The sequence below is a fragment of the Mesocricetus auratus genome, unplaced genomic scaffold (assembly GCF_017639785.1).
Source record: "Mesocricetus auratus isolate SY011 unplaced genomic scaffold, BCM_Maur_2.0 Super-Scaffold_100024, whole genome shotgun sequence".
Lineage (NCBI taxonomy): Eukaryota > Metazoa > Chordata > Mammalia > Rodentia > Cricetidae > Mesocricetus > Mesocricetus auratus.
In genome coordinates this window covers 19,776,532-19,802,457 of record NW_024429205.1, presented here as the reverse complement: position 1 = coordinate 19,802,457, position 25,926 = coordinate 19,776,532, and the positions used below count along the sequence as shown (strand labels likewise).

General features: G+C 50.1%; 1 protein-coding gene across 7 annotated transcripts in view; it reads left to right on the top strand.

The window, feature by feature from the left end:
- The window catches only part of Otof (otoferlin), a 94,456-nt gene that overhangs the window by 15,641 nt on the left and 52,889 nt on the right, over positions 1 to 25,926 (top strand). For all 7 annotated transcript variants that reach the window (XM_021229223.2, XM_005073511.4, XM_013116036.3 and 4 more), the window contains exons 2-5: positions 3,364 to 3,422; positions 17,325 to 17,413; positions 23,520 to 23,619; positions 24,468 to 24,649. In XM_021229223.2, coding sequence (XP_021084882.1) covers positions 3,364 to 3,422; positions 17,325 to 17,413; positions 23,520 to 23,619; positions 24,468 to 24,649 — 430 coding nt within the window. The remainder of the gene's footprint in view (positions 1 to 3,363; positions 3,423 to 17,324; positions 17,414 to 23,519; positions 23,620 to 24,467; positions 24,650 to 25,926) is intronic.

The following is a 25,926-nucleotide window of genomic DNA, read 5'->3' as shown; positions in this document are numbered from 1 at the left end:
AATGAACTTGAGCACGATGAGGCTCACGGTCCCCAGTGATAAGCTGGAATGGCAGAGGGACTCTGGCTCTCCCCGGAGAAGACAGGACTGCTCACAACCCTCCCAAAACATGGCTCTTCCAAAGTGTGTCAGTGTGTTTTGTTTCCGCAGCACATTGCTCTTTCCACTGTTTCTGCATGATTTGATTAAGCAAATATTTATTTACACGTGTATGAATACATCACATGCATACAGAAGGAGAGAGCATTCTGTTCCCCCTTTGGAGACTATCCCTCACAGCTTCATCTCCAAAGCCCAAGACGTTGCGGTTTTTAGTGCATCTCAGGTGGAGCTGAGCTGTGGCGTGCAGTCTACAGTGACTAATTTCACTGCGCTTTACATCCCATCCACAAGGCTGTGGGAAGCAACAGAGGTGTGCTTCATGCATTCCAAACCCGACAGACACCACCTCACAGGGCCTCACCTGCCCTCACACGGCTCAGGTCCCAGCTTTCCATTCCTGGAGACCCCTGAGCATAGCCATGTCCGAGGCTCATTAAGGCCTTCTAGGATGAAAAGGCCTTTGATTATTCAGAGCGGTGGGTCCTTGGGGAGGCCCAATGCACAACGGCACTCACCTGATTCTCGGAGTTATATTGTGTGTGCTGCCTGAGGGAGAAATTAGCAGAGGCACAAAGCTCAGGTGTCATCACTCACGCTTCCTCCTCCTCTGCCGGCTGCCTTCAAATGCATGGCGGAGCTTTTTCTTTTCAATTTGTTTCTTTTATTTTGTCCCTGGCTAGTGCTAAAGACTCTTTCCCATCTCATCTATTCCCATCTGTTTTCTGTGTATATGACTTCTGTACTTAATAGCATCATTGTTATCTCAGATGCAACCAGGCAACCATTTCTACGCTTACCTGCCACACACACACACACACACACACACACACACACACACACACACACACACACACACACTTATTTGTTTCTGTTAACCCAACAGCAAACCCCTCACTTCTTCCTGGTCAGGGGCCAGCCAGCTCTACCTCCTGTGTGATAATAAACCATTCAGGCCCCAGAAATCTCTTATTAAACAGAGTTGAATGGTTGAGCAGGGTGGCTCACATCTGGAGGACAGTTGAGAGTTCAAAACCAGTGGTGACACTGTTTCAAAAACAACAGACGAGGCCACTGAGTCCCAGAAAATATGAGTCCGTTCCTTAAGGAAACAAACCTGGTCACGCCTCTGTGCTCATTTTTCTCATCCCTGACTCAGGGAGGACTCAGAGGGGTTCATTCCATCCTTCCTTGGCTCAAGTGCTAGCCAAGCAGGGTCTTCAGATCTTCTTGGAGAAGAGCATGTTTCCCTAATACCAAATCACCTGACCACCCAACTGTGGTCACCAGTGACAGCCCACACTAACTCCCAGACAGGATTTCATTCAAGTTGGGAAAAGCCTTCCATGAGATAGACCGCTTATTTAAGTTGATAAGGATTTTGATTACAAGAGTAAAGTATGATCTGTAAGAAAAAAATCACACGTAGTCAAGGATACACATCAGAGAAAGAGTGTCTAGTATACACAAGGCCCTTGTCTGAACTGCGCACACACACACACACACACACACACACACACACACACAAAGCTAGAGGAGATGGCACAACCTGACATCCCAGTAGTTGGAAGGCTAAGTCATGTCTTGAGAGTTAAAGGTTAATGTGGGCTACATATCCAAACTGTCTCCAAGAAACAGAGCAAAACAAGCAAACAAGAAAAGCTAAACAATTTTAGAGCATATAAAATATACACAGCGTACAGTAAGAACGTGGAGTGTGTGTATGCTTGCGGTTTCTGCTCTTTGCCCCAGAGATGACCCCTTAGTGATTGTGGTCTTCCATGTGGATGTACAAAGTATGTGTATACAACTGGGAAGTAGTTTTTGCTGAAAAAAAAAGAGGATCCTATTATAACACTACCTTTTTTAAAGTATGGAATTGACAGAGCATAGTAGTTAATTGTAAATAAAAAATTTTAACTTCATCTACTTGGTTCTTCCTGATAGAAATTACAACCCTTCTCATGGATTCCAGCCCATTCTCGAACAGCGTGCACCTTCCCTTATCTGCATTATTTCTGCATCTCATGCATACGTGTACCTTGGGCATGTTTTGTATGGCACTGACTGAGATCTGTTACAACCCTGTTGCTTCCCCTTTTATGGTTCCCTGGGAATGGGATCCTATAGAAATTGTTCATTCTCTAGAATCCCCATGGCCCGTACATCAAGAATTCTAGTGAAAGTTTTTCAAAGTGGCTTGGACTAGTAGGTGCCTTCACCCATCCCCGTTAGCCTCCTCAGCTCTCTCCTGATTGACCCAGCAGCTTGACCCAGAATGGATAGGTCTGAAAGGTGACTTCACCCTTTCCACTCCACAATCACCATGTGAGGTGTGTAGATGTCGGGGTAGGATGCAGGGCGTGGCCTGAGGCGTGCATGTTCATCCAAACTCTCTATTACCTGAAAGGGGGCTGGTGCAGGGCACTGGGAAGAAGCCAGCTGAGCCCGTCTTCTCTGCAAGGCAGGGGGAGGCACAGAGATGGGAAGAGAGATGACAGGGAAAAGACAGACCATTGGTCGTGGGTCAGGAGAACCACCTTGCCGGGCTGTGGTGGTGCACTCGGGAGTCAGAGGCAGGCAGACCTCTGAGTTAAAGGCCAGCCTGGTCTGTCTACAGAGAGAGTTCCAGGACAGCCAAGGCTATACAGAGAAACTCTGTCTTGAAAACAAATGAAGAAGAGCTGCCTGGCAGCGTTACTAGTTGGTTGAAGGTTCTTTTGCTCAGTTCAGACAGAGCTCGTGAGCAAAGTGACAGATTCCCCTAGTGTCCACAGCTCTGTGCCTTCAGAACCAGCTGTCCCCGGCTCCCCGTGTCAGCCTCCCGACCTACCCACCCACCCCCATCACAGCTACCAGTCTTTGGGACCCTTCTACTTGCAGCTCCTAGAAGCTCTCTCCTTTGCTCTCCACTGTGCTGTGGCTCTCCAACTGCTTTGTCAACCCTCAGAATTACCAGCCCTGGCTAGTGGCCCCTGTCTTTAGGGCTACCAGGTAAGTGTAAGTCAACAAAAGAGCCCCGGGGTGCACTCTTCTACTCTGACTAGCCTGGGCCTTCTAGGTTTTAGTCTCCCATCTAGAAAATTGAGCTAATGACATTTGGCTTCTGGAAGGTCAGATAACAGGTTACATGTGGGGGCTCCCTTCACTCTGGAGAGAGTTGCATAGCCTCGGGGTCAAATGCTGTCCCATCACTCTCAAGGGAGGTGTGTCCCCAGCTCACTGTCTAGGCAAGTCTGACTTTAAGTTCTCCTCTGTCCACAGGGCAGTCCTTCTACTCCCGGGTCCTGGAGAACTGTGAAAATGTGGCCGACTTCGATGAGGTAGGATATCTGAGGCCCTGTCCCCTTGCCATCCCAACATCACTCCTCCCTGATCCCAGGGCACATGCTGGCCCTGAACCCTGGGTGGTTAGTTTGCAGCCTGCTTCTCTGAGTGGATTCCTGGGAGGAGGTGGTGGTGGTGGTTGTGGGGGCCTCTGCACAGTGAGTGACAGCTGAGCAACCAGATCCAACTCCAAAGCTGCTGCCAGATCTGGGCCCCTTCGCACCCTGTAGTGAAAATGCCCAGGAGAGCTCTAAACTCAGTTCAAGCCTCGCCAGGGTGTCAGAGGGGTTGCCATCAGGTCTTTCTTCAGTGTCTCATGGTATCCTTGGAGTGACCAGGCCACCAGGACTTCTACAACGCCCATCTCACACAGGATTCACCCTTTCTAAAAGCTTCCTGCTAGGGAACATCGAAAGACGTACACACAGGGGTTTCCCCAAAAGTTTGTCTTTGTCTTGAACTGTAGACTCAGGACCATTGAATGTATAATTCATTTGCTTCAATTTGTGGTGCATCCTGCCTCATTGACCCCTGTAAGGCCCTACTTATGTCTTGTGGTATGTATGTATACATGTGTTTTCTCCCTGAACCCTATTATTTTCCTCACACATCACCATTCTAATGTAGGCAATGAATGCCTTTTGGTGTCCTGTACCTTCTTGCAAAGATTTCGACTGCTGTAAGAATATGTTTGTTTACTTAAATGACAATGTGTTAAATATTTTCTTTTCTATTTTTTCACTGTGTACTGTTTCTAAGTTCCATCTGTGTTACATAGCACTGCTTGGGACACAGCCAACACAGGGTGACCAACCACCTCAGTCTGCCTGGGATGGAGAAGATTCCAGAGAAAATGACTTTCAGTGCTAAAATGGGGGAGGTCCTGGGAAAGCCAGGATGAGTTGGTCACTTGACCTCTCCACCAGGGAGGGTCCCTAGCTCATGGCACTAGAAATACAGAAACAGTCCCCATGCCTGTGCTATATCTGTGTGAGCATCTCTTCAAGATGAGCATCTGTGTGAGTGTCTCCCCAAGATGAGCGTCAGATACAGGAACCTGTGGTTTCCAGGGCTCCCTTCCATACACTTAATATGCCCCAATGCTGCCAGAGCCCATGCAGCAGAGAGTAACACTTCCTGTGCCCACATCCTCGTCTTCAGGTGGGGTTTCCCAGACCCCTGATTGTCACCAGTCCAACAGGGATCTCTTATCCACTCTGTAGATCCCTGATTACTAATGGATTTGAACATCTCTTGATCATGTCTTTTAGTTCCCTCTTTTGCAAATTGTCATATTCCTTGCCATTTTACCAGTTAGGATGTCTGGGTTTTTTTTCCTTGCTGATCTTCTTAGTATTCTGGGTATCAATCTCTGATGATTTTGGATGTTGGAAATGCCTGCTGGGGATGTAGCTCAATTGGCAGAGTATTTGCCGAGTTTGCACACAGCCCCGAGTCAATCCCCAGCACTGTATAAAGCAGACACGGTGGCACACGCCCGTGATGCGGCACCAAAGAGGCAGAAGCAGGAGGATCAAGAAGTTCAGATTTTCCTCAGCTACAACAAGTTCAAAGCCAACCTCAGCCAGATGAGATCCTGTCTAGAATGAAAAAAAAATAGTAGGGTGAGCCGGGCAGTGGTGGCGCACGACTTTAATCCCAGCACTCAGGAGGCAGAGGTAGGCAGATCTCTGTGAGTTTGAAACCAGCCTGGTCTACAGAGTGAGTTCCAGGACAGCCTCCAAAGCCACAGAGAAACCCTGTCTGGTAAAAACAAACAAACAAAAAAGATAGTAGGGGTGGGGGGTGGCGGTGGGTATCGTTTCTCAGTCTATCAACTTTCTATGAGCTAGGTCCAAGGTCAAACTGTTGACTTGTTTATTTCTCCCTGATGTTCTGTTACCTGTGGCTTACTGTATTTTGAAACTGTGTTTTTAGTTGCTATATGTTCATAATAGCTTTCTCTGCTTGTCCCTTTTCTCATTTATTAGCATAAGGTTTCCTCCTTCTTGCCCTCCCATGATGTTTTTGCATTGATGTCTACCTTATTGGATACTAAGGATGCTATCTAGGTATTTGTGGCACACGACTGTAATCTAGTATTTGAGAGACTAAGGCAGGAGGATTACAAGTTTGAAGCCAGTATGGATTGCCCCTCCCTTTCTCTCTCTCTCTCTCTCTCTCTCTCTCTCTCTCTCTCACTCACACACTGCAAATCTCTATTTTTCTAGACTATCTTTTCAATTTCTTATTTTCAATATGTCCATGTTTCAATGAATATTCTTAGGATAAGATTTTTAGATAGTTAGGGCTGAAAGAAGTAAGTTCAAGTCACCGCAGAAATGTGCAAACCCTCACTGGAGTCCGGGTTTCCTCTTGGAAACTCTGAGGAGAAACACCTGTTGGTTGTTTTTTGTTTTGTTTTGTTTTGTTTTGTTTTTACTCTTTGAGCTCTACTCTTTTGGCTCTAGGGTGGGAGTTGCCACACAGCCCCCTCCCAATAATCACACAGAGTCTCAGCTTATTCCTTTGGCTAGTTTTTCTTTTTTCCAGCTACCTTTTGCCTCTGAGCTTTTGTCCTTTTCTTACCTCTGTATACCTTACTTTCACTCTTACTCTGTGAACGGCTGGGTGGTTGGTCCCTAGTGTCCTCCTCTCCACCTTTTCTTGCTCCTTCTTCTTATAGATTTATCTCTTTGTAATTTTTTATTTAATTTTTTTTCATTTTACATACCAACCCAGTTCCCCCTTCCCATGCCTCATCTACTCCTCAGAGGGGGTAAGACCTTCCTTGGGAAGTCAACAAAGTCTGATATATCAAGTTGAGGCAGGACCAAGCCCCTCCTCCCTGTATCAAGACTGAATAAGGTACCCACCACAGGGAGTGGGCTCCCAAAAGCCACTTCATGTCCCTGGGATAGGTCCTGGTCCCACTTCCAGGGGCCACATAACTGTCACCCACATTTAGAGGGCCTAGTTTGGGCCCATGCAGGTTCCCCAGCTGTCAGTCCAGAGCCTGTGAGTTCCCACTAGCTCAGGTCAGCTGTCCCTGTGGTTTTCCCCATCATGCTTGTGACCTCCCTTGTTCATATGACCCCTCCTCCCTCTCTTCAGCTGAACACCGGGAGCTCAGCCCAGTGCTTGGCTGTGGGTCACTGCATCTGCTTCCATCAGTTACTGGGTGTAGGTTCTATGACGACAATTAGGGCAATTATTCATCTGATTAAAGAGGAAGGCTCCTTCAGGAACCCTCTCCACTACTGCTAGGAGTCTTAGCTGGAGTCATCCTTGTGGATCCCTGGGAATTTCTCTAGCACCAGATTTCTCTCTAACCCCCACAATGGCTCCCTCTATCAAGGTATCTCCTTCATTGCTCTCTCCCTCCATCCCTTCCCCAACTTGGCCTTCTCAATCCCTCATGTTCCCATCCACCCATGTCTAGCCCCCTCCCGATTTACCCAGGAAATCTCCCAACTGTACAGACTTCTTCTATTTTCCTCTTTGCCTGCCAGCCCCACCTATCCTTGCTCCTGCCTCGCTATTGGCTGTTCAGCTCTTTATTAGACCATCAGGTGTTTTAGACAAAGAATCACAGCTTCACAGAAGTAAATGCTGCATAAACAAAAGTAACACATCTTTGCATCATTATACAAATGTTCCACGGCATAAACAAAAGTGACACATCTTAAAATAATATTCTACGACAGAATCCTGGCTTCGCCAGAGTAGAGGTGAAAAGGACTCAGCAGGGGCCCAGAGGGCGGCTCATCGGGTCAGTTAACTCTGCGATTCAGCAAGAGACACAGGCTGCTGGCCTATCCACTGGTCACAGTTTTATCATAGATGCAGATGGCATCATGGCAATCTTTTCCTCAGCCTTAGGCCTCATTCTTGCCTGGCTCCTCCCCTCACTCTGCCCCACGCTGGCAGCCTCTAGCCTCAGGTAGCCACCGACCAGCTTAAACAGTCTGAGATATATTCAGGTGTCTGTGTCCTTTTGTCTGTCTGCTTGGATCCAATCCCCCCTCCTGCTACTGTAGTTTTTCCAGAGTTGACTTTGGAGGTAAGAAGCAACAGTCCTTTTTTTTTTTTTTTTTTTTTTTTTTTTGAGACAGGGTTTATCTGCATTGTTTTGGAGGCTGTCCTGGAACTCACAGAGATCCGCCTGCCTCTGCGTCCCAAGTGCTGGGATTAAAAGCATGTGCCACCAACACCCGGCAGAGAAGCAACAGTCTTATGTCACCATTTTGACCTAAACCAAAAGTTTAGTGTAACCCCGCCCCCCCAGATCCAACTGAACCATCAGGCTGAGGGGTCACCCAATCCAGTTATTTTTCCTCTTCCTGGGCCAAGGCTGTATGGCATAGCTGGGGGTTCAGACCCAGAGCTAGAGATAGAAGTCAACCCTCAAGTCCACTGCCTCCCTGCTCAGTGTGTCACTTTGTCCCTGGGACAGCTGGGCTCATCACCAATACTCTGCGTGCGTGTGTGCGTGTGGTGTGTGTGGTGTGTGTGTCTTTGTGTATGTATGAGAGTGTGTGTGTGTCTGTGTGTGGTCTGTGTGTGTGGTGTGTGTGTGTGTCTGTGTGTGAGAGTGTGTGTGTCTGTGTGTTTGAATGAGTGTGTCTGTGTGTGTCTGTGTGTGTGAGAGAGAGTGTGTGTCTGTGTGTGTCTCTGTGTGTGTGTCTGTGTGTGTATGTTTGAATGAGTGTGTCTGTGTGTTTGAATGAGTGTGTCTGTGTGTGTGTCTGTGTGTGTGTGAGAGAGTGTGTGTCTCTGTGTGTGTGTCTGTGTGTGTGAGAGTGTGCGTGTCTCTGTGTGTGTGCATCTGTGTGTGTCTGTGTGTGTGTGTATGTGTGTGTGTGAGAGAGAGTGTGTGTGTGTGTCTGTGTGTTTGAATGTGTGTGTCTCTGTGTGTGTGTCTGTGTGTATGTATGTGTGTGTGTGTGTGTGTGTGTGTGTGTGGCGGGGTTTAGTCTTGTTTTCTCTGTCTCCTTGCTGTGCAGCTTTCAACTTCAGTTCAGCCCTAGTTGCCACATCTGTCAAATCACGCTGGAGATGGATATGCAGCCTCTCTGGGAGACAACAAGCAAACTGGGGGTGCAATTGTGATAAAGAGACCCTGGTGCATGCAAAGCCACCACGAGGCTGCAGCCTAGCCCCACTGCTGGCTCCCTTTGCCACCTCCGTTCTTCAGGCAGGCCCTGGCTCACTCACCACAGGCCTGCCTTCTGTGCCTATGGCAAGCATCTAACTACCCCCTTCCAATACTCCTAGGGGCCCTACCAGCCCAGGTTCCAGGCAGCAAGCAACCTGATGCCCCTTCCAAGGACAATGCCACCCCTTTCCATGCACTGCACCCAGGACACCTGAGCCACAGATAATACACGACATTCAAAGTTAATCACCGTGTCCTTCCTCTTTCCAGAGGAGCCCAACAAGGATCGGGTAAAGGATGTCCTTGATGCCACTGGACAGCTACATGGGATATATTCTGAGTGTTGGAAGGGTACCTGAGCTAGTGGGAGGGACCAGGGTATTCCACACAGGAACTTAACATTAGGCTGCCTCTAGGACAGTGTTCAGTGACCACAGGGAAGAGACAGAAGCCAGACACCGATAGGATCCGAGAGCCACCACCAGATGGACAGAAGCTTGTCCATGTGCTACCTGGCCTTTGGGGGTAGGCGTAGTAACCAGAAAGTTCCTGGTTATCACATAATGGAGACCCACTGGTACCTGTGGGTGTGGGGACAGGGATGGCACAGGACTCTCTGAGCTGTCCTCTTCCATATCGTCCTCATAATAACCCATAGATGACGACACCCAGGCCCAGAGAGTGTCCCTTACTAAGCGACAGAACGGAGTGGTCAAGCCAGGACTCTAAGTGGATACCACCCTGACTAGACTCGAGGACCTTTCTGGGCGCAGCAACAAAAAGCTGGCCTGAAGCTTCAAGACTCTGGCTGGCTTGCCCAAGAGGCGCCAGGTTTTCCCCCTTCCTGTAAAAAGTAGCCCATTAGCCTGTCTGCTACAAGTGTGCATCCCACAAGGCGGGAGGGGGCAGCTCCTCAACTCCCAAAGAGATCATGGAGATACATTCCTAACCCAGGTAGACAAGCTTCACATTCCTCTGGCTGTCCCTGGTCGAACCAACCAGAGGTCCCAGAACAAGTCTTGGAAAGACACCCTTGGGAATTCTCCAAGGGTCTCTTCTGTCCTTAGATTCTGCCTAGGGCCTTCAGAAACTGGCATAGAGAGAGATACATAGCTTGGGGGTGGCCTGGGAGTCAGGAGACATGGGCTCTAAATCCCTCATGAGTTGATGTTTCTGGGTTTTGGACTCTCCTATAAACAAGGAGGGGGGTTCCCCCTGCATGCTACCTTGTAAGACTGTCCCAAGACTAATAAAATGAAACTAAGGCAAGCAGGTAAACGTGCTGCTTCCACTGCCAGGGTAAGAAGTCCAGGCAAGGGAGGGGCCCTGCTTGATTCAGACACAGGTAGATGAACTGCTTTGGACTGAGCAACCCGAGTGGGCAGGAGGTAGCCGGGAAGGAAAAACAATGCTCCTTCAACAGCAATGGAAAAAGAACCTGGAGGTGTCCCCTTTCCTAGGGGCTGGAACCTGAGATCCCTCATTGAACTGGTAACTCTGAAGAGGCTGAGGCAGGAGGCAATGTTGCAGGGAGCAGCAGGGGCAGGAGGTGGGGGGGGGGAGTCTCAACCCCAGCCTGGTTTGGCTTTAACAACCCGCACTGTGTGGGCCCTCCCACCCTCAAGTAACCACACTGCTTCAACAGTGCTTAGGGGAGAGGTTAGCTTGAGTGTTCTGCTCAGTGTAACTGGCTGAGAGGCCATCGTCCAGGTCATAAGAAGCCTTGCCACGATTTGAATGCTAGTCTGAGACAAGTGATTCAGTCCTGCCCTCGGGTACCCAGTACACACAAAGCTAGACCACATGTCTTCTGAGCTCAGGTAATTGAGCCATCGTCAGCCTGGGAATGGCTGGGCAACGGACTGTCTGCCCACTTATGTTTACACCTGGAAGCCATGGACTATGAGTTCTAAGGAATGTGACTGTGTCGTCATCATTGGTCTAACATATAACACTGAAAGCATTTTTTTTAAAAATGGACATCTGCTAGTCTGGCACCTGTTACTGCCTGTGTCCTGATCAGAAATGCTCAACAGGCCTTTAGGATAAGCAGTTGGCAAGTCACAGACTCAATTACTTAATGGCACCTTAGAGGTCAGATAATTGAGCCACAATATTTTACAGTGGAGTGGTAGGAGAGGGTCTATAGGAGGAAGGGGCTCCTCAAGACTTCTACAAGGGTAGAACTAGAACTCAGGTCTTTCAGTTCCCAGGACTGCTTGTATTATACCCCAAATATTTACAGAAAATCTCAACTTTCAACCCTGCCCCCCAAAGCATGGGGATGTGTCCTGAAGATGCTAGCCTGCTAGCACATTCCACACCCAGTCAGTGGGAAGCTAGGGATGATCCAGGTCATCCTTCAACACATATCAGGGAGCTCTGAGAAGTCCCACATCCCTGAGATTGATAAGATTCAGAACATTGCACCTGGTCACTACAAGCCAGGTTAGCCTCAGCCTGGAGATGGTGAATTGGGTCACAACTGGACACCCAAGAAGCTTCCAGACCGAGATCATCTTTCCTTCCTTCACTAGTACCCACCCCCAGCTCCTGTAAAGTCCCATTACACACTCTGTTTCAGGTCAGTTTGTCTTCAGAGCCTTCTAAGTATTCCCAGGACTAGGAAGTACTCCACATCCCTGCATCCCTGTATACCTGCATCCCTGCATCTCTTCATCCCTACATCTCTTCATCCCCGTATCCCTTCATCCCTGCACCCCTGCATCCCTGCATCCCTGCATCCCTGTATCCCTACATCCCTACATCTCTTCATCCCTGCTTCCCTGCACCCCTGCATCCCACATGGAGCCAGTTACTCACAGATCTAGTACAAGATGCTCAGCAAACTTGTGCCCCTGGGTGGGGTGTGGTGGCTCATGACATCTGAGGTAGCAATGTTTGGCTCAGTTGCTACCATAACAGGGCCAGGGTCCTGGGTTTGGGGTTTATTGGAGTAGGATGTTAGGTGGTAAGTTGGATTTCATTGGCCTAGTCTCCAGGCAACCATTTTTCTGGGCACTTCCAGAAATAAAAGCCACCACCCTCCGTTGCAGTGACCACAGGAAGAGTCATATACTAGTGCTGCACAGATTGGAGAAGTGCCCCATGTCCCCAGTAGCCTCTGCAGGCCTGAAATGTCAGTCATCAAGAAGCCAAGTCTTTCCCAGCTCCTGGAACAGCACCATAATAATACTTACAATAAATGGGTCCATTAACTGAACACTTCCTGGGTTCTGACTCCATGCCAAAAGCCTGGCCAGCCTCATAGTTACCACCAAAGAACGCATTCCTGCTATCACCTGATGGGCACCTGTGCTATAATCCCTTGTATTGTCTGGGAATTGCTTGCTGAGCATCTACTGTGCACCAGACCCTGTAAAGAGTGCAGGGAAGACCTGGCGAGCACCAGACAGACACCTATACCTCAGCTCTGCTCCTGCTCTGAACGCCCTGAGAATGGTCATCATGACATCCCGGGAGCCAATGGGGAGGAGAAGAGCAAGAGAACTGGTGTGTGTATGCGTGGAGCCCGAGGCAGGGGATGGATCCTAGCCCTGCTGCTGCTGAGAAGCCATCTTGATTCAGACCTGATAGGGAGGACCACAGGCAGCATGGGACAAATGTCACGGTTATCTACTGCCGTGTAACAAACCACCCAGGGACGGACAAAATCTGCACTTCACTGTGGCTTCTGATCCTGAGGCTGGCTATCTGCTGGGTGGCTGTGACAGTGTCACAGAACCCACCTGGGTCCTTTCTGTGTCCTCCTCTTGGCCTTACACCCTCCAGGGTCTCTCTCTTCCAGCATGATGGTCTGGACTTCTGTATGTATGCCTGATTTCTAAGACAATGAAGAAGCTTCCGGGTCTCAGTGCCACCCACACAGCATCACATCAGCCACCTTCTATTGGTGAAAGGCAGCCATAAGGTCAGCCTAGACTCAAGGAGAGGCAGCACAGACCCCATCTTGTGATGAGGGGAGAGTAAGTCACAGAGGAAAAGGAGAGAAGGGGACTGGGAGCCACAGGGGTAGCAGGCGCCCCCAGATAACAGTGGGGCCACGGCTTCCCCAGTGTTTGTCTCATGTCTGAGCCAAGGTTAGGTGGTATAACCCCCATTCTACAAATCAGAGAACTGGGAAGTGAGGTAACTCATCCAAGTTCTCGTAGTTGTTAAATATCAGCACCAGGGTTCGAACCCAGACAGTCCACCTCTTCATTAACAAGCAACATTGCTGATGATGCCGGACAAATCCGGAATCTCGGTCTCCTTGTCTGTGGAGTGGGGTAAGACTGTATACTAGATGGCAAGTGGTAGCCAGCACCTGACAGGTGGCCCACACTCACTCAACAAACGATTCTGCAGCTGACAACATAGACAGATATTCAGAATCACAGACCCCTCTGAGCTCCGTGGGTCAGGAGACAGCCCAGTCTTGAGCTAAGCTTGGAGGCTAGAGTTTCAGTCCTGCCTCAGCCACAAATCAGCCGTGTGCTCCTGGGCATGTCTCCCTCACCTTCTGCCGTACTGCCAGAGCCCCGCTCGTTGCTAGAGAGCAGCGCCCCGAGAGCTACTACTGCATAGAAACCTCCCCTCAGAGCCCTTGTCCCTTCTGTCAGACACTTCAGGAGGTAAGCAGCATTGTCTGGCCAGGGAAGGTATAGTGGTCAATGGCCCCTGGGAGCCCCTAAACTCTCCCACCTTACCTGGCTGTGTTCCCGGCACATGATGTGTGTATAGTTGCATCTGGTTAGGAAGGAAAGAAGGAAGGAAGGAAGGAAGGAAGGAAGGAAGAAAGAAAGAAAGAAAGAAAGAAAGAAAGAAAGAAAGAAAGAAAGAGAAAATGATGGCCAAAATGAGAAATCACGAAATCAGGGCGAGAACAAGAGAAAAATAGGCGGGAGACATGGAAAAACCGAGGCAAATGAAGAGGGGGGCAGAAGCAGGGCAGAGGCGGGCCGGGGAGACGTATTGGCTACAGCATGTACAGAGCCCTACAGGAGTAAAACAAGCCCGGGCGAGCAATGGCTTTCACTTGTGCAGTGCTGTCCCCCTCCATATAACACCCTGTCACTTGTGTGATTTCATTTGGGTCTTGCAGCAGCCCTGTGAGGTAGTTATCCGTCTTCCTCTGTCTTTTGTGTCTGTAACAAAATAGCTAAGGCTGGGGGGTCATTTCTAAAGCATAGAAGTTTATTTGGCTTGCTGAGCTGAAGGTTGGGAAATCCGAGAACAAGGCACCAACATCTGTTTGGCATCTGGCTAGGTCTCCTCACTGAATCACAGTGCATCGGAGGCCATCAGACGGCGAGGCAGAGCAAGCACCACAGCCCGGAGCCCACGCGGAGATTCTGGCTCCATCGGTGTCAAAGCGGGGGACCAGGGGCCTCCAAACGTTTCCAGAAATCAGGTTGAGTGAGAACCAATGAGGAAGAGAGGCAAAGAGAGAAACAGAGAGGCAAAAGCAGGGAAGGATAAAGAAAAGAAGACGGATGGAGAGTCAGAGACAAGGAAAGGCAAAAACAGAGAGAGGCAGAGACCAGGCAGACAGACGGACGGACGGACAGACAGACAGGGAAGCAGAGGCAGGGAGGCCGGCCTTTATGTCCTGGCAGCTCTTGTGACCTCCTGAACTACACCCCAGCAGGGGACAGCAGAAGCCAGCATTTTCTCTCTGTGGGTCCCTGGGCTCAGCTCATTGCTTCCTCCAAGTGACACTGCTGTTACCATTGCATCCACCTAAGACACGTCCTCTCTGAGGGCGCCACTTCCAGGGCCACCTCCTGTCTCTCCTTCCTGCTTAACAGTGCCAGGGATCACCACAGCCCGCAAGTGGAACCAGCGCGTTCTTTCTCCTGCATCCCGGGAAACCCAGGCTCTCCCCTAGGCCCGTGGCTAACGAGTCACTTCCCTGTAGTCTCCGTCTAAGCCACTTCATAAGAAAACTACACTCTGTGGAGCTGAGCTGAGCTGCTGCAGGCAGCAGGGAGCAGGAGCTGAAGCTGTGGTGAATCACGGCCTGTGGGCTGTCCGGAGCCCACCAACCTCTGGACCTTTCCCTCTCACGCTCACATCAGGGTTTCTGTCAGAGTTGCTTTGATGAGACATCATGGCCAAAGCAACTGGGGAGGAAGGAGTTATAAGGCTTGCACTTCCACATGGCTGTCCCTCAGTAGAGGAACTCGAGCAGGGCAGGAACCTGGAGAGGCAGGAGCTGATGCAGAGGCCATGGAGGGGCTTCCTCCTCGAGGCTTGCTCAACCTGCTGTCTTATAGAACCCAGGACCACCACCCACAATGGGCTGGGCTCTCCACCATCAATCACTGATTTAGAAAATGGCTTACAGGCTTCCCTATAGCCCCATCTTATGGAGGCATTTTCTTAATTGAGCCAGCACAGTTTCCCTGGAGCCTGCTAGTCCTAAGAAGAGATGACACAAGGGGGGTAATACTGAGCAGCCAGGATAAACCCAGTAAAGCCCCAACCCTTAAAGTCCCCAGTCTGAGAGAAGGAAGTCCAGCTGTGGAGTGGCGGCTTGCAGGACTAGCGCTCAGAAACCGCCATTCAGCGGTGCCCACTCAGCCATCAGAGAACTCTGCCTCACCCCACTTCTCAGAGCTGTAGCTCCCCTGTCCATGAAACATAGCAGACATCAGCTTCCTGGGATGTTGGAAAGAATAAGTGAATTAATATATAGAGAGAGACTTCAGCCTCCTGCATAATGGAAAGCTTTCTGAAAATGACAAAAATTATTACTATCATTGTTGTTATTTACTCCTGAACTTGTTGACTGGTCTGAAGTTGGTGGAGAACCTAGATGATATTTAGAACTAAAGTCACTACTTTCTATCTAGTCTGTCAAAATCCCCGGTATCATCTCTCTCTAGCTCTGAGCAGCCCCTGAAGCCTGCTGGTCACTTACTAACCCCAAGTGCAGCCTCACTGGAGGTGTGGCTCAGTAGGTAGCCGCTCACCTAACATGCATGACAGTGGGCTCCATCCCCAGCAGCAGATAAAACAGATGGGATGTTACAAGCCTATGACCCAGCACTTAGGAGGTGGAGGCGGGAGGATGTTCAAGTTCTGGGCCAACCTAGGTTACAAAGCAAACAACGTCAAGCCCAGGATACAGACTCCAGACACCGCCTGGACAGTCTGCCTCTTCCTCTGTCCTCAGGCTCGCCACACCAAGCCTGGGGTGGACATGGGTCCCCTCGGGTGCTCTTACCCCCCTCTACCAGGGCATAGGGGTGTGATCTCTACTGTGGATGTGACTTGTCCTTGAGGTCAGATGGCTTTTCTGACAAGTTCTGACCTGTTCTGGGTGCCACGGGCATGTGGTATCTACAAACATGGGCAGACATTGTGTAGTGGGGTCAATGAGGGACCCGAGTGGCCTGTGTCATGGTGTGTGTGTGCACCTTGAGTCCTGGCTCTAACTCACCCTGCCTCCTGTGACTGGGGCCTCAGCCTGACAACTTCCCCTGGCAGGCAGCCTTTGGAGGGCGTCCTCTTGTTGATCCTCTTGTTGGCTTTGCCCAGCTTGGCCCACAGAGGATAAGCTCTGTATTTACCAACAGAGACACGCCAGTTCTCCCCCTGCTCAGAAGGCCTCTGGGGGTCAGGGAGCAGAACAGGCCATCTACTCACAGCCAAGCAGGTGTCCCCAGGAACCTGCACACTCTTGAAGGTGATGGCTACAAGCTGTTTCTCTAGAGAGCACCACAAATGTTCACACGGGATGGAATTCTATCTCTCATCTTTCTTTCTTCCCCAGTTGTCTTTGTTGTCCCAAAAGGAAGACAGCTAGGTGAGGACAGGAATGACAGAGCCTAGGGAGGAACCTGACTCTGCCCACCGTTGGCTGTCCCTAGAGAATGGCTCTTTTTATGAGCTGCATTGGGTCCTAGATGCCACTCTTAGAGCACTTTTTAAAAAAAGGCAGACCCATTGAATCTCTAACTCACCCTTATTATTGATCTAGAGACGACTCCAGGGCTGTGAATGGAGAAACAGTAAGTTGGACACAGACTCTATGTAGGTCTAACTCTCATAACATGAAAGACTTGAAAATGGGTCCTTGTTGTTCACGCTGTCACAAATGGGAGGATGGCCAGGGCAGAGCCTGGACTGGTCCACAGGACTTAGGAGAGAGCTAGAGAGTCAGGACTCCAATCAGCTCATCCTGAACCCAGCTTCCATCCCACCGGCTGTGTTGGCCCTAAAGTCCACCCACATCCTGGCAGCTACACCATTCTCGGCTCTCACAGGAACTGGGAGGCAGTGGAAGCTTCGCACATTGGGGAATCAGAGGTCCTTCTTAGGCCTAACCAGCCCCCCTTAACCCCGTGACCTTGGCACCTGCCAAACTTCTCTGAGCACCATCTTTGAAAGAGGAGTGGGTGACAAACCCTCTGTACGAGGCAGCTACAGTAACTGCAGTGGAAGCTTCACACATTGGGGAATCAGAGGTCCTTCTTAGGCCTAACCAGCCCCCCCCCGTGACCTTGGCAGCCTGCCAAACTTCTCTGAGCACCATCTTTGAAAGAGGAGTGGGTGACAAAACCCCTGTACGAGGCAGCTATGGTAACTGAGTCGGAGTGTGGATGCTTTGTCCTTGGGGATCCTGGCCCATGTTGGGGGGGTCACCTGTTCTGCAGCTAGGAGGTCCCAACCTCATCACTCATCACCTCCATGCTATTTGCACCCAAGGCCACAGCTGTCCCTCTCTCCCCAGACGTTCCGGTGGCCGGTGGCCAGCAACATCGACAGAAATGAAATGTTGGAGATTCAAATTTTCAACTACAGCAAAGTCTTCAGCAACAAGTAAGTGTGGCCTGATTCTTAGACTCCTCTAGGCTTTCAATGGAACCCTGTACTCTGAAACCATCTTTAAAGGCCTAAGAGCTATCTATCTTACTCTTTTGTGGGACCCTCAAAGTACCCTGGCCCTTCCAACTACTGTCAACCAAGAGCAGCTCACCTCCTGTCCACGCTCAGTCCCTGCCCCTTTAAAGCTCCATGCCCCTCTCTCTGAGCTCTTCCTTATCCATTGGAGGGTGTAACCCATCAGAGAAGCTGGGAGGAAAAGGCTGCTACATCCTGTGACTTAAGGGTGAAGCCGTCTAACAGAGACTGTTCTGTGCTGTGGTTTAGGAAGCAAACATGATCTCAGATGCTTGGACCAGTGATTTAAGGTGTGGCCCTGAGCAGGCTAAGTAACCCCTCCAATGTCGCTGTACTTATGTGTGGAAAAGATAAGAATTCGTCTCAGTACAGCTGTGGGAATGAGATGAGATAGATCTGTCCATTCCTTCACTCAACAAGCATTTATAAAGTGCAAACCGTATGCCATGAACTGAACTAGATGCTAAAGAGAGAGGTGTCTGCCCTCATGGAAGTTCCATTCTGTGAATGAAATGGGCCTACCGCATGAGTGTTATCCTACAAGCTGACCGACTGGGGGAGCCCTATCCTTCCTGTGGGTGACACACAGGTTTTAGAAGGTGCTAGAATGGTGACTAAACGTAAGTAAAATGAGACAGTCTGCCCTGGAGTAAAAGATTCATTGCTCTTCTGTAACCTCCTGGAGACCATGGAGTCCCAACTGGTGTGACAGTGCTGGTTCAGTGAAGGTCTAAGTGACTCCGCAGTGGGAAGGGAGTGTGGACAAGGAAAGCTAACCTAATCCTGAGTCACATCACAAGCAACACAATCTCAAAAGTGCAGGCAAAGGGTCCACTCTTCTGGTATCTGTTGTAAAAACCGTTAATAGGTAACACCCATGGTTGTCTGGGGTGGGGACTCTAATTCTTTCCTTATGGCAAGTAGATGCAAGCCTCAAGAGGAAGTCCTAGGGTCATTTAACTACTCACCAACCTGTCTGTCCAGTCATCCATTTTTGCATCCATCCATTCATCCCATCGCATTCACGCGTCCTACCTTATCATGAATCCTACTTATCAATTCACCCATTCATCTGTTTCATCCATTCACCTACCCATCTACTCATCCACTGTGTTAGTCATGATGGTTGTGAAAATGGGGGATCAGGGCACAGACCCTGTCCTCATCACATGAAGAGGAGAGACACATAAGGACCCAGTTGTGTTCCTAGTGGAGCAAACATCTGGAAGAGCCAGAATCTCCAACATCCGTGCCATCTCAGGAAGTAGTGAGTGCCTACCACCGGGAGAGGTGATCTGAATAGACCCTAGAGGGGGTTCTGACCTGCTCACAGGACCACAGAAAATATGTTTAGGGCACAGAGGCCTCCTCTCTGCCTCCAGGGATCACATCACTCAGTCAGCTTCCTCTTGAACCACAATAAAAAACTTTTGGAAAAGCACCTCACTAGAGAACCCCAAGATACAGCATGACCTTATTATCTGGTATGAGACATCCCTGTGACTAATCAGGCTGGGAGAAGCAGGAACAAGGGATGGAGTGAATGAGGAGGAGAGGCAGAATCAGAAGCCAGGGAAAGTACCAAGGAACTCCACCCAGGGTCTCCCACAGCTGTCAGAGCCCCAGGAGCCTTGGAGCTCAGCAGGAAGGGAAACTGAGGCTCAGAGGCACATGGAGGTCATATGAGAAGACTCTGCATCTTCCACCTCCTCTTCTAAACCTCCGAAACTCCCAGCAGCAGGGTGCATGAATGTGATGGAGGAAACTGAGGAAGAGGTTGCTGAATCCCTTATAGTGGAGGCTTCCAGAGCAGACACCGAAGTTCGGAGAGCCCCCATCAGGACTCCTGCTATAGACAAATCATCAAAGTTCAGAGAGCCCCCATTAGGACTCCTGCTATAGACAAATCAAAGGGCTTATAAATTTTAGGGGCAAACAGATAACCACACAGTGAGTCTACCAAACATTAATGCTCATTTTAGGTGTTATTAAATACCAAAATATGGAATATGGAGGAAATGTGACCCTCCTCTCCTAACTGTGCCCTCCTCCTTCCCCCCACTGAAGAGAAGGCCGGAAAGTCACATGCCGCGCAGGTCTGGTGAAGGGGGCTTAGAGACTGTCCAGGCCACTGTGGACCAAGACCTAGGATGGGGAAAGAGATACAGGCCCATACTGATACAGGCCAACTTAGGAGGAAGGTGCCTGGAGTTGAATGGGCTTAGAGTTAGGGTCAAACAAGAGGCCTACCTGGTTCTAGCCAGCAGTGTTAGGGGCTGCCAGGAAATAGAGACATGGCAGAAAGGAAGAAATCTCCTGATCAGGGACCATAAAGTCCCAAAGTGTGCTTGGTCACCCATAACCAAGGCTTCCTCCAAGAAACCTGGGGCTTCCATGAAAACATGACATTAGGATGAGATTTTATGCATCCCACGTAGCCTCACCAGGAGTTTAAGGGGCAATGGCTCTTTATTCCTGAATAATTCAGAAGCCAGGAGCACAGTGGAAGCCAGACTGAGCCCAGGGCATCTGACACCATCTCCCAGGGGAAGACGATAAATTATTGACAGGGTTCTGGTGCCCTGTTGCCGCTCTGCTGTGGTCAGTCTGTGGACCCATCTGCACCTGAGGCCTCCTCCCTACTGTCTACCTACCTGAGAATCTTGGCTTCTCCCAGGCTCCTCTATGTGGCCCTCTTTCTAATGGGTGAGCTGTCCAGGCCACATAAGGAATGTGGAGTCAGCCTGGGAAACCGAGGCCCAGCAGTAGGTTCAGAACATTCTTTATTGCGATATCAATTGTCCATTTCAAAAGTTATTGTTCCTGTTTTATTTATGTATGTTTATTATTTGAGGAAAGGGGGGTTGTTACACACACACACACTACCACCATCACCATCACCACCACCACCACCACCTCCGCTTGAGAGTGCAAGCCCCTAGTGTTGTTCTGGCAGAGCTTTAAGGGTGGGAACAACCTGGAGCTGTTCCAAGGGCGCAGCTTACAGAGAGGACCCACCCTGGCTGAACCCTCCAAAGGCAGGCCACTCACAATAGCAGGGAGAAGAGGCAGTGTTGCAGAGGGCTACAGCATTATGGAGCTGCATCTCCCAGCATCCGGGGAAGTGGGTGACATCGATGCCTTTGAGAGAGGGGAAAACCCCACAAGACTTACATAGGTTGAAGAACGAGACAGAATCACATAGCTGCCAGGGTGCTGGAATTCCCCTAAGGGACTGCTATGTGAAGTTTGCCTGACTCCAGAGCCGAGCTCTTCCACTGTCTACACCTCCTCCCTTGGGGAACGGCAGTGTGCATATCCATAGAGCTTTGCCAGGAGACCTGTTTGCTGTGTGTGGACTAACAGTGGCGACAGACTGCAGTATTAGGATTGATGTCACTGTCACCCTTGTGTCTGGAAGAGGCTTGAAAACCTGGTGGAGAAGTCGTTTCAGGGATTCGCACAGGTCAAGCTCTCCTCCCAAGCCCCTCCCAAGCCTAGGATCTCAGACTGTAAAGCAAAAGAAATCTAGAAGACACCAGAGGTTGTCTGAACAACTGCAGGGGAATGGCTCCCTCCTGCCCCCTGGGGGGTGTTTAATCTCATTGCAGCACCTTTATAGATCCTAGGAACCTTCTTTGACTATTCTTGGGCATCTAAGATTAGGAATAAATGTTTCCAAGTTCCGGTACTCAACAGTTGCCTGGAGGGGCTTAGTGGGGTTACAGTGGCTTGAAGAGTCTGACAGCAAAGGCTGGAAGTAGGACAGAGATGCTGTGTGCCTCGAGCAGTAGCGTCAGTGTCACTTGCATGCTTGGGAGTGTGCATGCTGAGGGTCCTCACACCTCCACCTCCAGCCAGCAGGTGCTCTAGGACTCAGTCCACTCCTCTAGACTCTACGCCATTCGCATATTGAAATTGAGTGGTCTATGAGTATTTGCCCTGTGGAAATGGGTAAATAATGCAAATTGGCAGTGACAGTGGGTCTGTGAGGCATTAGGGGCTCCCCACAAGATTCCATTTATGCCCCGATTGATTTAGAACCATCACAGTCGAGGCCTTCACAAAGCCAATGTGTTATTTCTTGCTCACGGCTGACTGGCGTGATGTCCCCAAGCTCAGTGCCCCACCCCTCCTCTTTATAAAGGTAGAACTGAAACTCCCCAGCAATGGCTTGAGGTCGATCTCTTGGGTCCCAGCCCAGCACTCTGGCCCTCCATGTGCATCTGCGAGCTGAGGAGAAGCCAAGATGGAACTAGGATCTTCTACAGAGCTTCTCTGGGGAGAATCTAAAAGCCCAGTTAAGCTTTAGCAGGGTGGACAGTTTGCCCTCAAAGATATGAAACACAATGAGGTTGTGCACTTAGGAGATGAGCCCTTCACATTCTTCCCTTACGGCTGAATCTATCATGCACTCAGGGCTGGGCGGTACATACATATTCCTGTGTATATGTGCACATGGGTATACAAATGTATGTCTTCTCTGTGTCTGTCTGTCTGTTTTTCACTAAATTTAGGGCTCACTGATTCCTCAGTCTGGCTGGCCAGTGATAAGCTCTGGGGACCCACCTATCTCCACTCTCTTCATTGCTGGAATTAGAGACAAGCACCAGAGTTCCTGGCTAATTCTTAAAAGACATAGATGCTAGGCATCTAACTCAATCTCATGCTTGTGAGGCAGACCTTTCATTCACTAAACCATTGCCCTAACCCCAGAGTTTAAAAGGCGTTCCCCCTCCATAAGCCCTTAGTATATTGCAGACAGCAGCCCTGCCTATGTCATAATTCATTTGCTGTCTCACTCGTATTTGTCATTAATTGGTTATGTCCCCGGCCCCTTTCTTGGCCCCACCTTCCTCCTCTACAAACTCCAACCAGCACGTGTCCCACAGATCCCTTCCAGGTTTCACACACTGTGTGTGCCTGGAAGCCTTGTTCACTTCTGTAGAAATGGAGTACACTTCTCCATGGGTCCAGATGGAAGTACCACATGAGGGTATCTTTCTGATGCCCTGCTCTCCCGCTGCAACAGCCTTCCAGTCTCAGGGTGGGATGGGATCCAAGTCATCCTTTAATAGACACCCACTACTGAGCTAACATTCATAAACGCAATCGTCAGGGGACTCTGGTGTACAAGAAACACCAAGAGGAGGCTAGACATGGCATGTGCAGGCTGCACATCAGAGATGGGACCATCCGGTGGGGTGAGTGTGTGTTGGGGATGAGCGTGCCATTCGTGAAGTTGACATCATTAGCTTAGCTTAGAAGAAAACCAGGAGAGAAAGCTTAAGCGAGTTTCCCAGGGCAGATATCACCCATGTAAGCAACAGAACTGCGTTTCTGATGCCAAAACTGTGCCTCTCTCCCAATTCTGTATGCTTGTCCCCAGTATGCAACTGAATTAAGGGAATTCCGAGGTCATAGGAGCCCCTCCCACCAGGAGCTTACCAGTTGCAACTGTGGGATGATGGAGGACTGGTGTTGATGAGACTAGAGGCCTCTACCCATCTACCCCAGTCAGGAAGTGGAGGGAAGGGGTGTTTATGTAGCTAATAGTCTGGGGGCTGTAACTCAGAGGTAAAGCACTTGCCCAGCATGATCCAGCGTTCTGTTTCTCCCCCCTCCACACTACTATCACAACCACCATCATCATCAGGAGCACCACCACCATCATCATCAGGAGCCTCAATGCCTCCCCCACCACCCTCCATTATGGCATCTAGAAGCTTCCATACTCTTCAGGGGACCAGCTACAGTCCCAACGCTAAATTCCCTGATCTGTGGATATCATTTAGAAATCTTTCTTCCAAGTTTTCCAGGGGGAGCAGACCATGTATATTCAACCACCCACACTAGTAAGGGGTCAGGTACCCTCACAGACACGCTGTCCTAGCCAGGCCAGCCATGGTGCCCAGACTACTCCAGTCCCAGGCTACGGTCTTCGCAATTGCCCGTCTCTTTGCTAGCCAGACGGTGACATCAGCCTTGCTCCTCACTCTGGCAGTGTCCCCTCTGTCATCCACAGACTCATTGGGACCTTCCGCATGGTGCTGCAGAAGGTGGTGGAGGAGAATCGTGTAGACGTGACTGACACACTGATCGATGACAACAATGCCATCATCAAGGTAGGTGTGCCAAGGAGTCCTTGGAGTCTCCCACCACCCAGTTACCTGAGGGCCTGCTGCGCATCCTGCAGAGGAAGCTGTAGAGCAGCGTTTTCCAGCCTTCCTAATGCCGAGACCCTTTAACATAGTTCCTCCTGCTGTGGTCACCCCCCCAATATAAAATTTTGTTGCTACTTCATAACTGTAATTTTGCTACTGTTACGAATCATAATGTAAATATCTGCGTTTTCCAATGGTCGTAGGCAACCCCTGTTGAAAGGGTTGTTAGACACCTCCCAAAGGGGTCACGGCCCCCAGATTGAGAAGCACTGGTTTAGAGATGTTCCATGATTGACAAGGGAAGCATCAGGAGGACATCAGGGAGACTCTGTCAGAGCCATTGGCTAGTGCTAGAGTCCCTGAGTGTGACTGGGTCCGTCCCATGTAGGGGAAAGCTCACATACCTAAGATACTGGTTGTACTAGGCTGAGGGAAAACCAGGACTGAGTCTTCTCTGAAAAGACACGCTCAACTAGTCTTGTCGCTTTGTCCCTTGTGTCTGTACATAGCCCAAGTCCTGGGGATGAAGGGGTGACCTATTTTAGGAGGACAACAGATGGTTCTATACTGAGGACCCAAAGACCTCACACTCAGGCTTAAGACTAGAGATCAAGGCCAGCCACCTGAGTTGGGGCTCCTGGGAAGAGGAGGGCCAAGTATAAGAGGGCCTCATGGACCAGTCTTACTCAGCATTTTTTCTCATTCGCACACTGAGGCAGGAAGGTCCTCGCTTGGTCTTCACAGGGAGTGAATGTGCCTCCCAGATGCCACAGGTACCAGCCAGCTGCTCACTGTCCCTCTCCTTCCAGACCAGCCTAAGCATGGAGGTCCGGTATCAGGCCGCAGACGGCACAGTGGGCTCCTGGGATGATGGAGACTTCCTGGGAGATGAAGCTCTTCAGGAGGAAGAGAAGGACAGCCAGGAGACTGATGGGCTGCTCCCTGGTTCGCGGCCCAGCACCAGAACACCCGGCGAGAAGAGCTTCCGCAGGTAAGAGGCTGGACCCCTCCTGGTTGCCCACTGCCCCCAGAAGACCTGGGAAGCAGTGCTCTGGAAGGGCCTCCAGGCCTGGCTGAGCTCAGAGGGTGGGGCTGAGTTGTTATAGACATCTTAAGGGTTGGGAAGATGTTGCCATCATCTCTCTCCAGGCTCCCACCCCAAGAGCATGAGGGAGGTTTCAGTCAGAATGAGGGGCCAGGCCTGCTCCAACCCTGAGGGAGATCAAATTCTAACATAAGGGGGAGGTTGGAACTCCTGCCTTCATCAGAGGAATGGGAAAGGAGACAAGGGAGGCCTTGGTTTCCATGATTTAAAACCCAGCAGTGCCCACCAAGCCCAGGCAGTCTGAGTTCTTCCTTGGCCTAGTGAAAAGATCCCTAAAAGAGAGTCGTTCTGTTGCCAGAGTGAGGCTACCAGTCCTGGTCAGGACCTGGCCACCCTCTGCTGAGAAAGATTTGTCCAGGCTTTTCTGTGTCTAAAGTTCATATCTCACAAATGTCCTGCCCCTTACAAATGACAGAGAGCTTTGACCAGGCCTCACCTCCCTACATGTAGTACATTTACCAGAGAGACAATGCTCAGGGGGCAAAGCTGAAGCTAGAGAAATATCCCAGGATGCTGACAGCACCACCTAAGATGCTTGAGACCCATGCCTAGAGGGCTGGGAGCTGTTTTGAGAACAAGGGTTCCCCGTGTCATTGCAAGCTTCTCCCTCCACATCACCCCCCTCCCAGGTGATGTTAGCTCAGCCTGTGATGGGAAACACACAGGTTCCTGTGAGTGGAATGGAATCGAAGTGCTTTTCTCCAGCCTCCTCCCAGCACCAGCTTTACCTCCCAAGTACAAGTTTAAATAAATACCCAGGACCACATGCTTCAGGTCAGCCATATCTCCCACCACACAAATAGCAGGTCCTTTAGCATAAATAAACCCAAGTCTGAGTGCCAGCAAGTCACGTAACTTCTCTCCCCCTATGTACACATCTGTAAAATGGGGGAGTTGGAGCCACAAGCCCTGCTCCAACCACAGTCCTGATGATGAACCATGGGAATATTAGATGTTATAGGTGAAGAACCAAGTATCACCCATGGAAGGGCCGATGACCAGGCCATTCACCCTGGACGGTGCCAAACGTCAGGAACAGGGTTAGAGATGTAAGAGGAAAATCAGACTGGACGGTACTGAGGGGATGTAGCACAAGGGCCACCGCCTGTCACCATCTGCGGATGAAGAAGAGCTCCGTGGGGCTGGTTCAGAGGGAGCTCTGA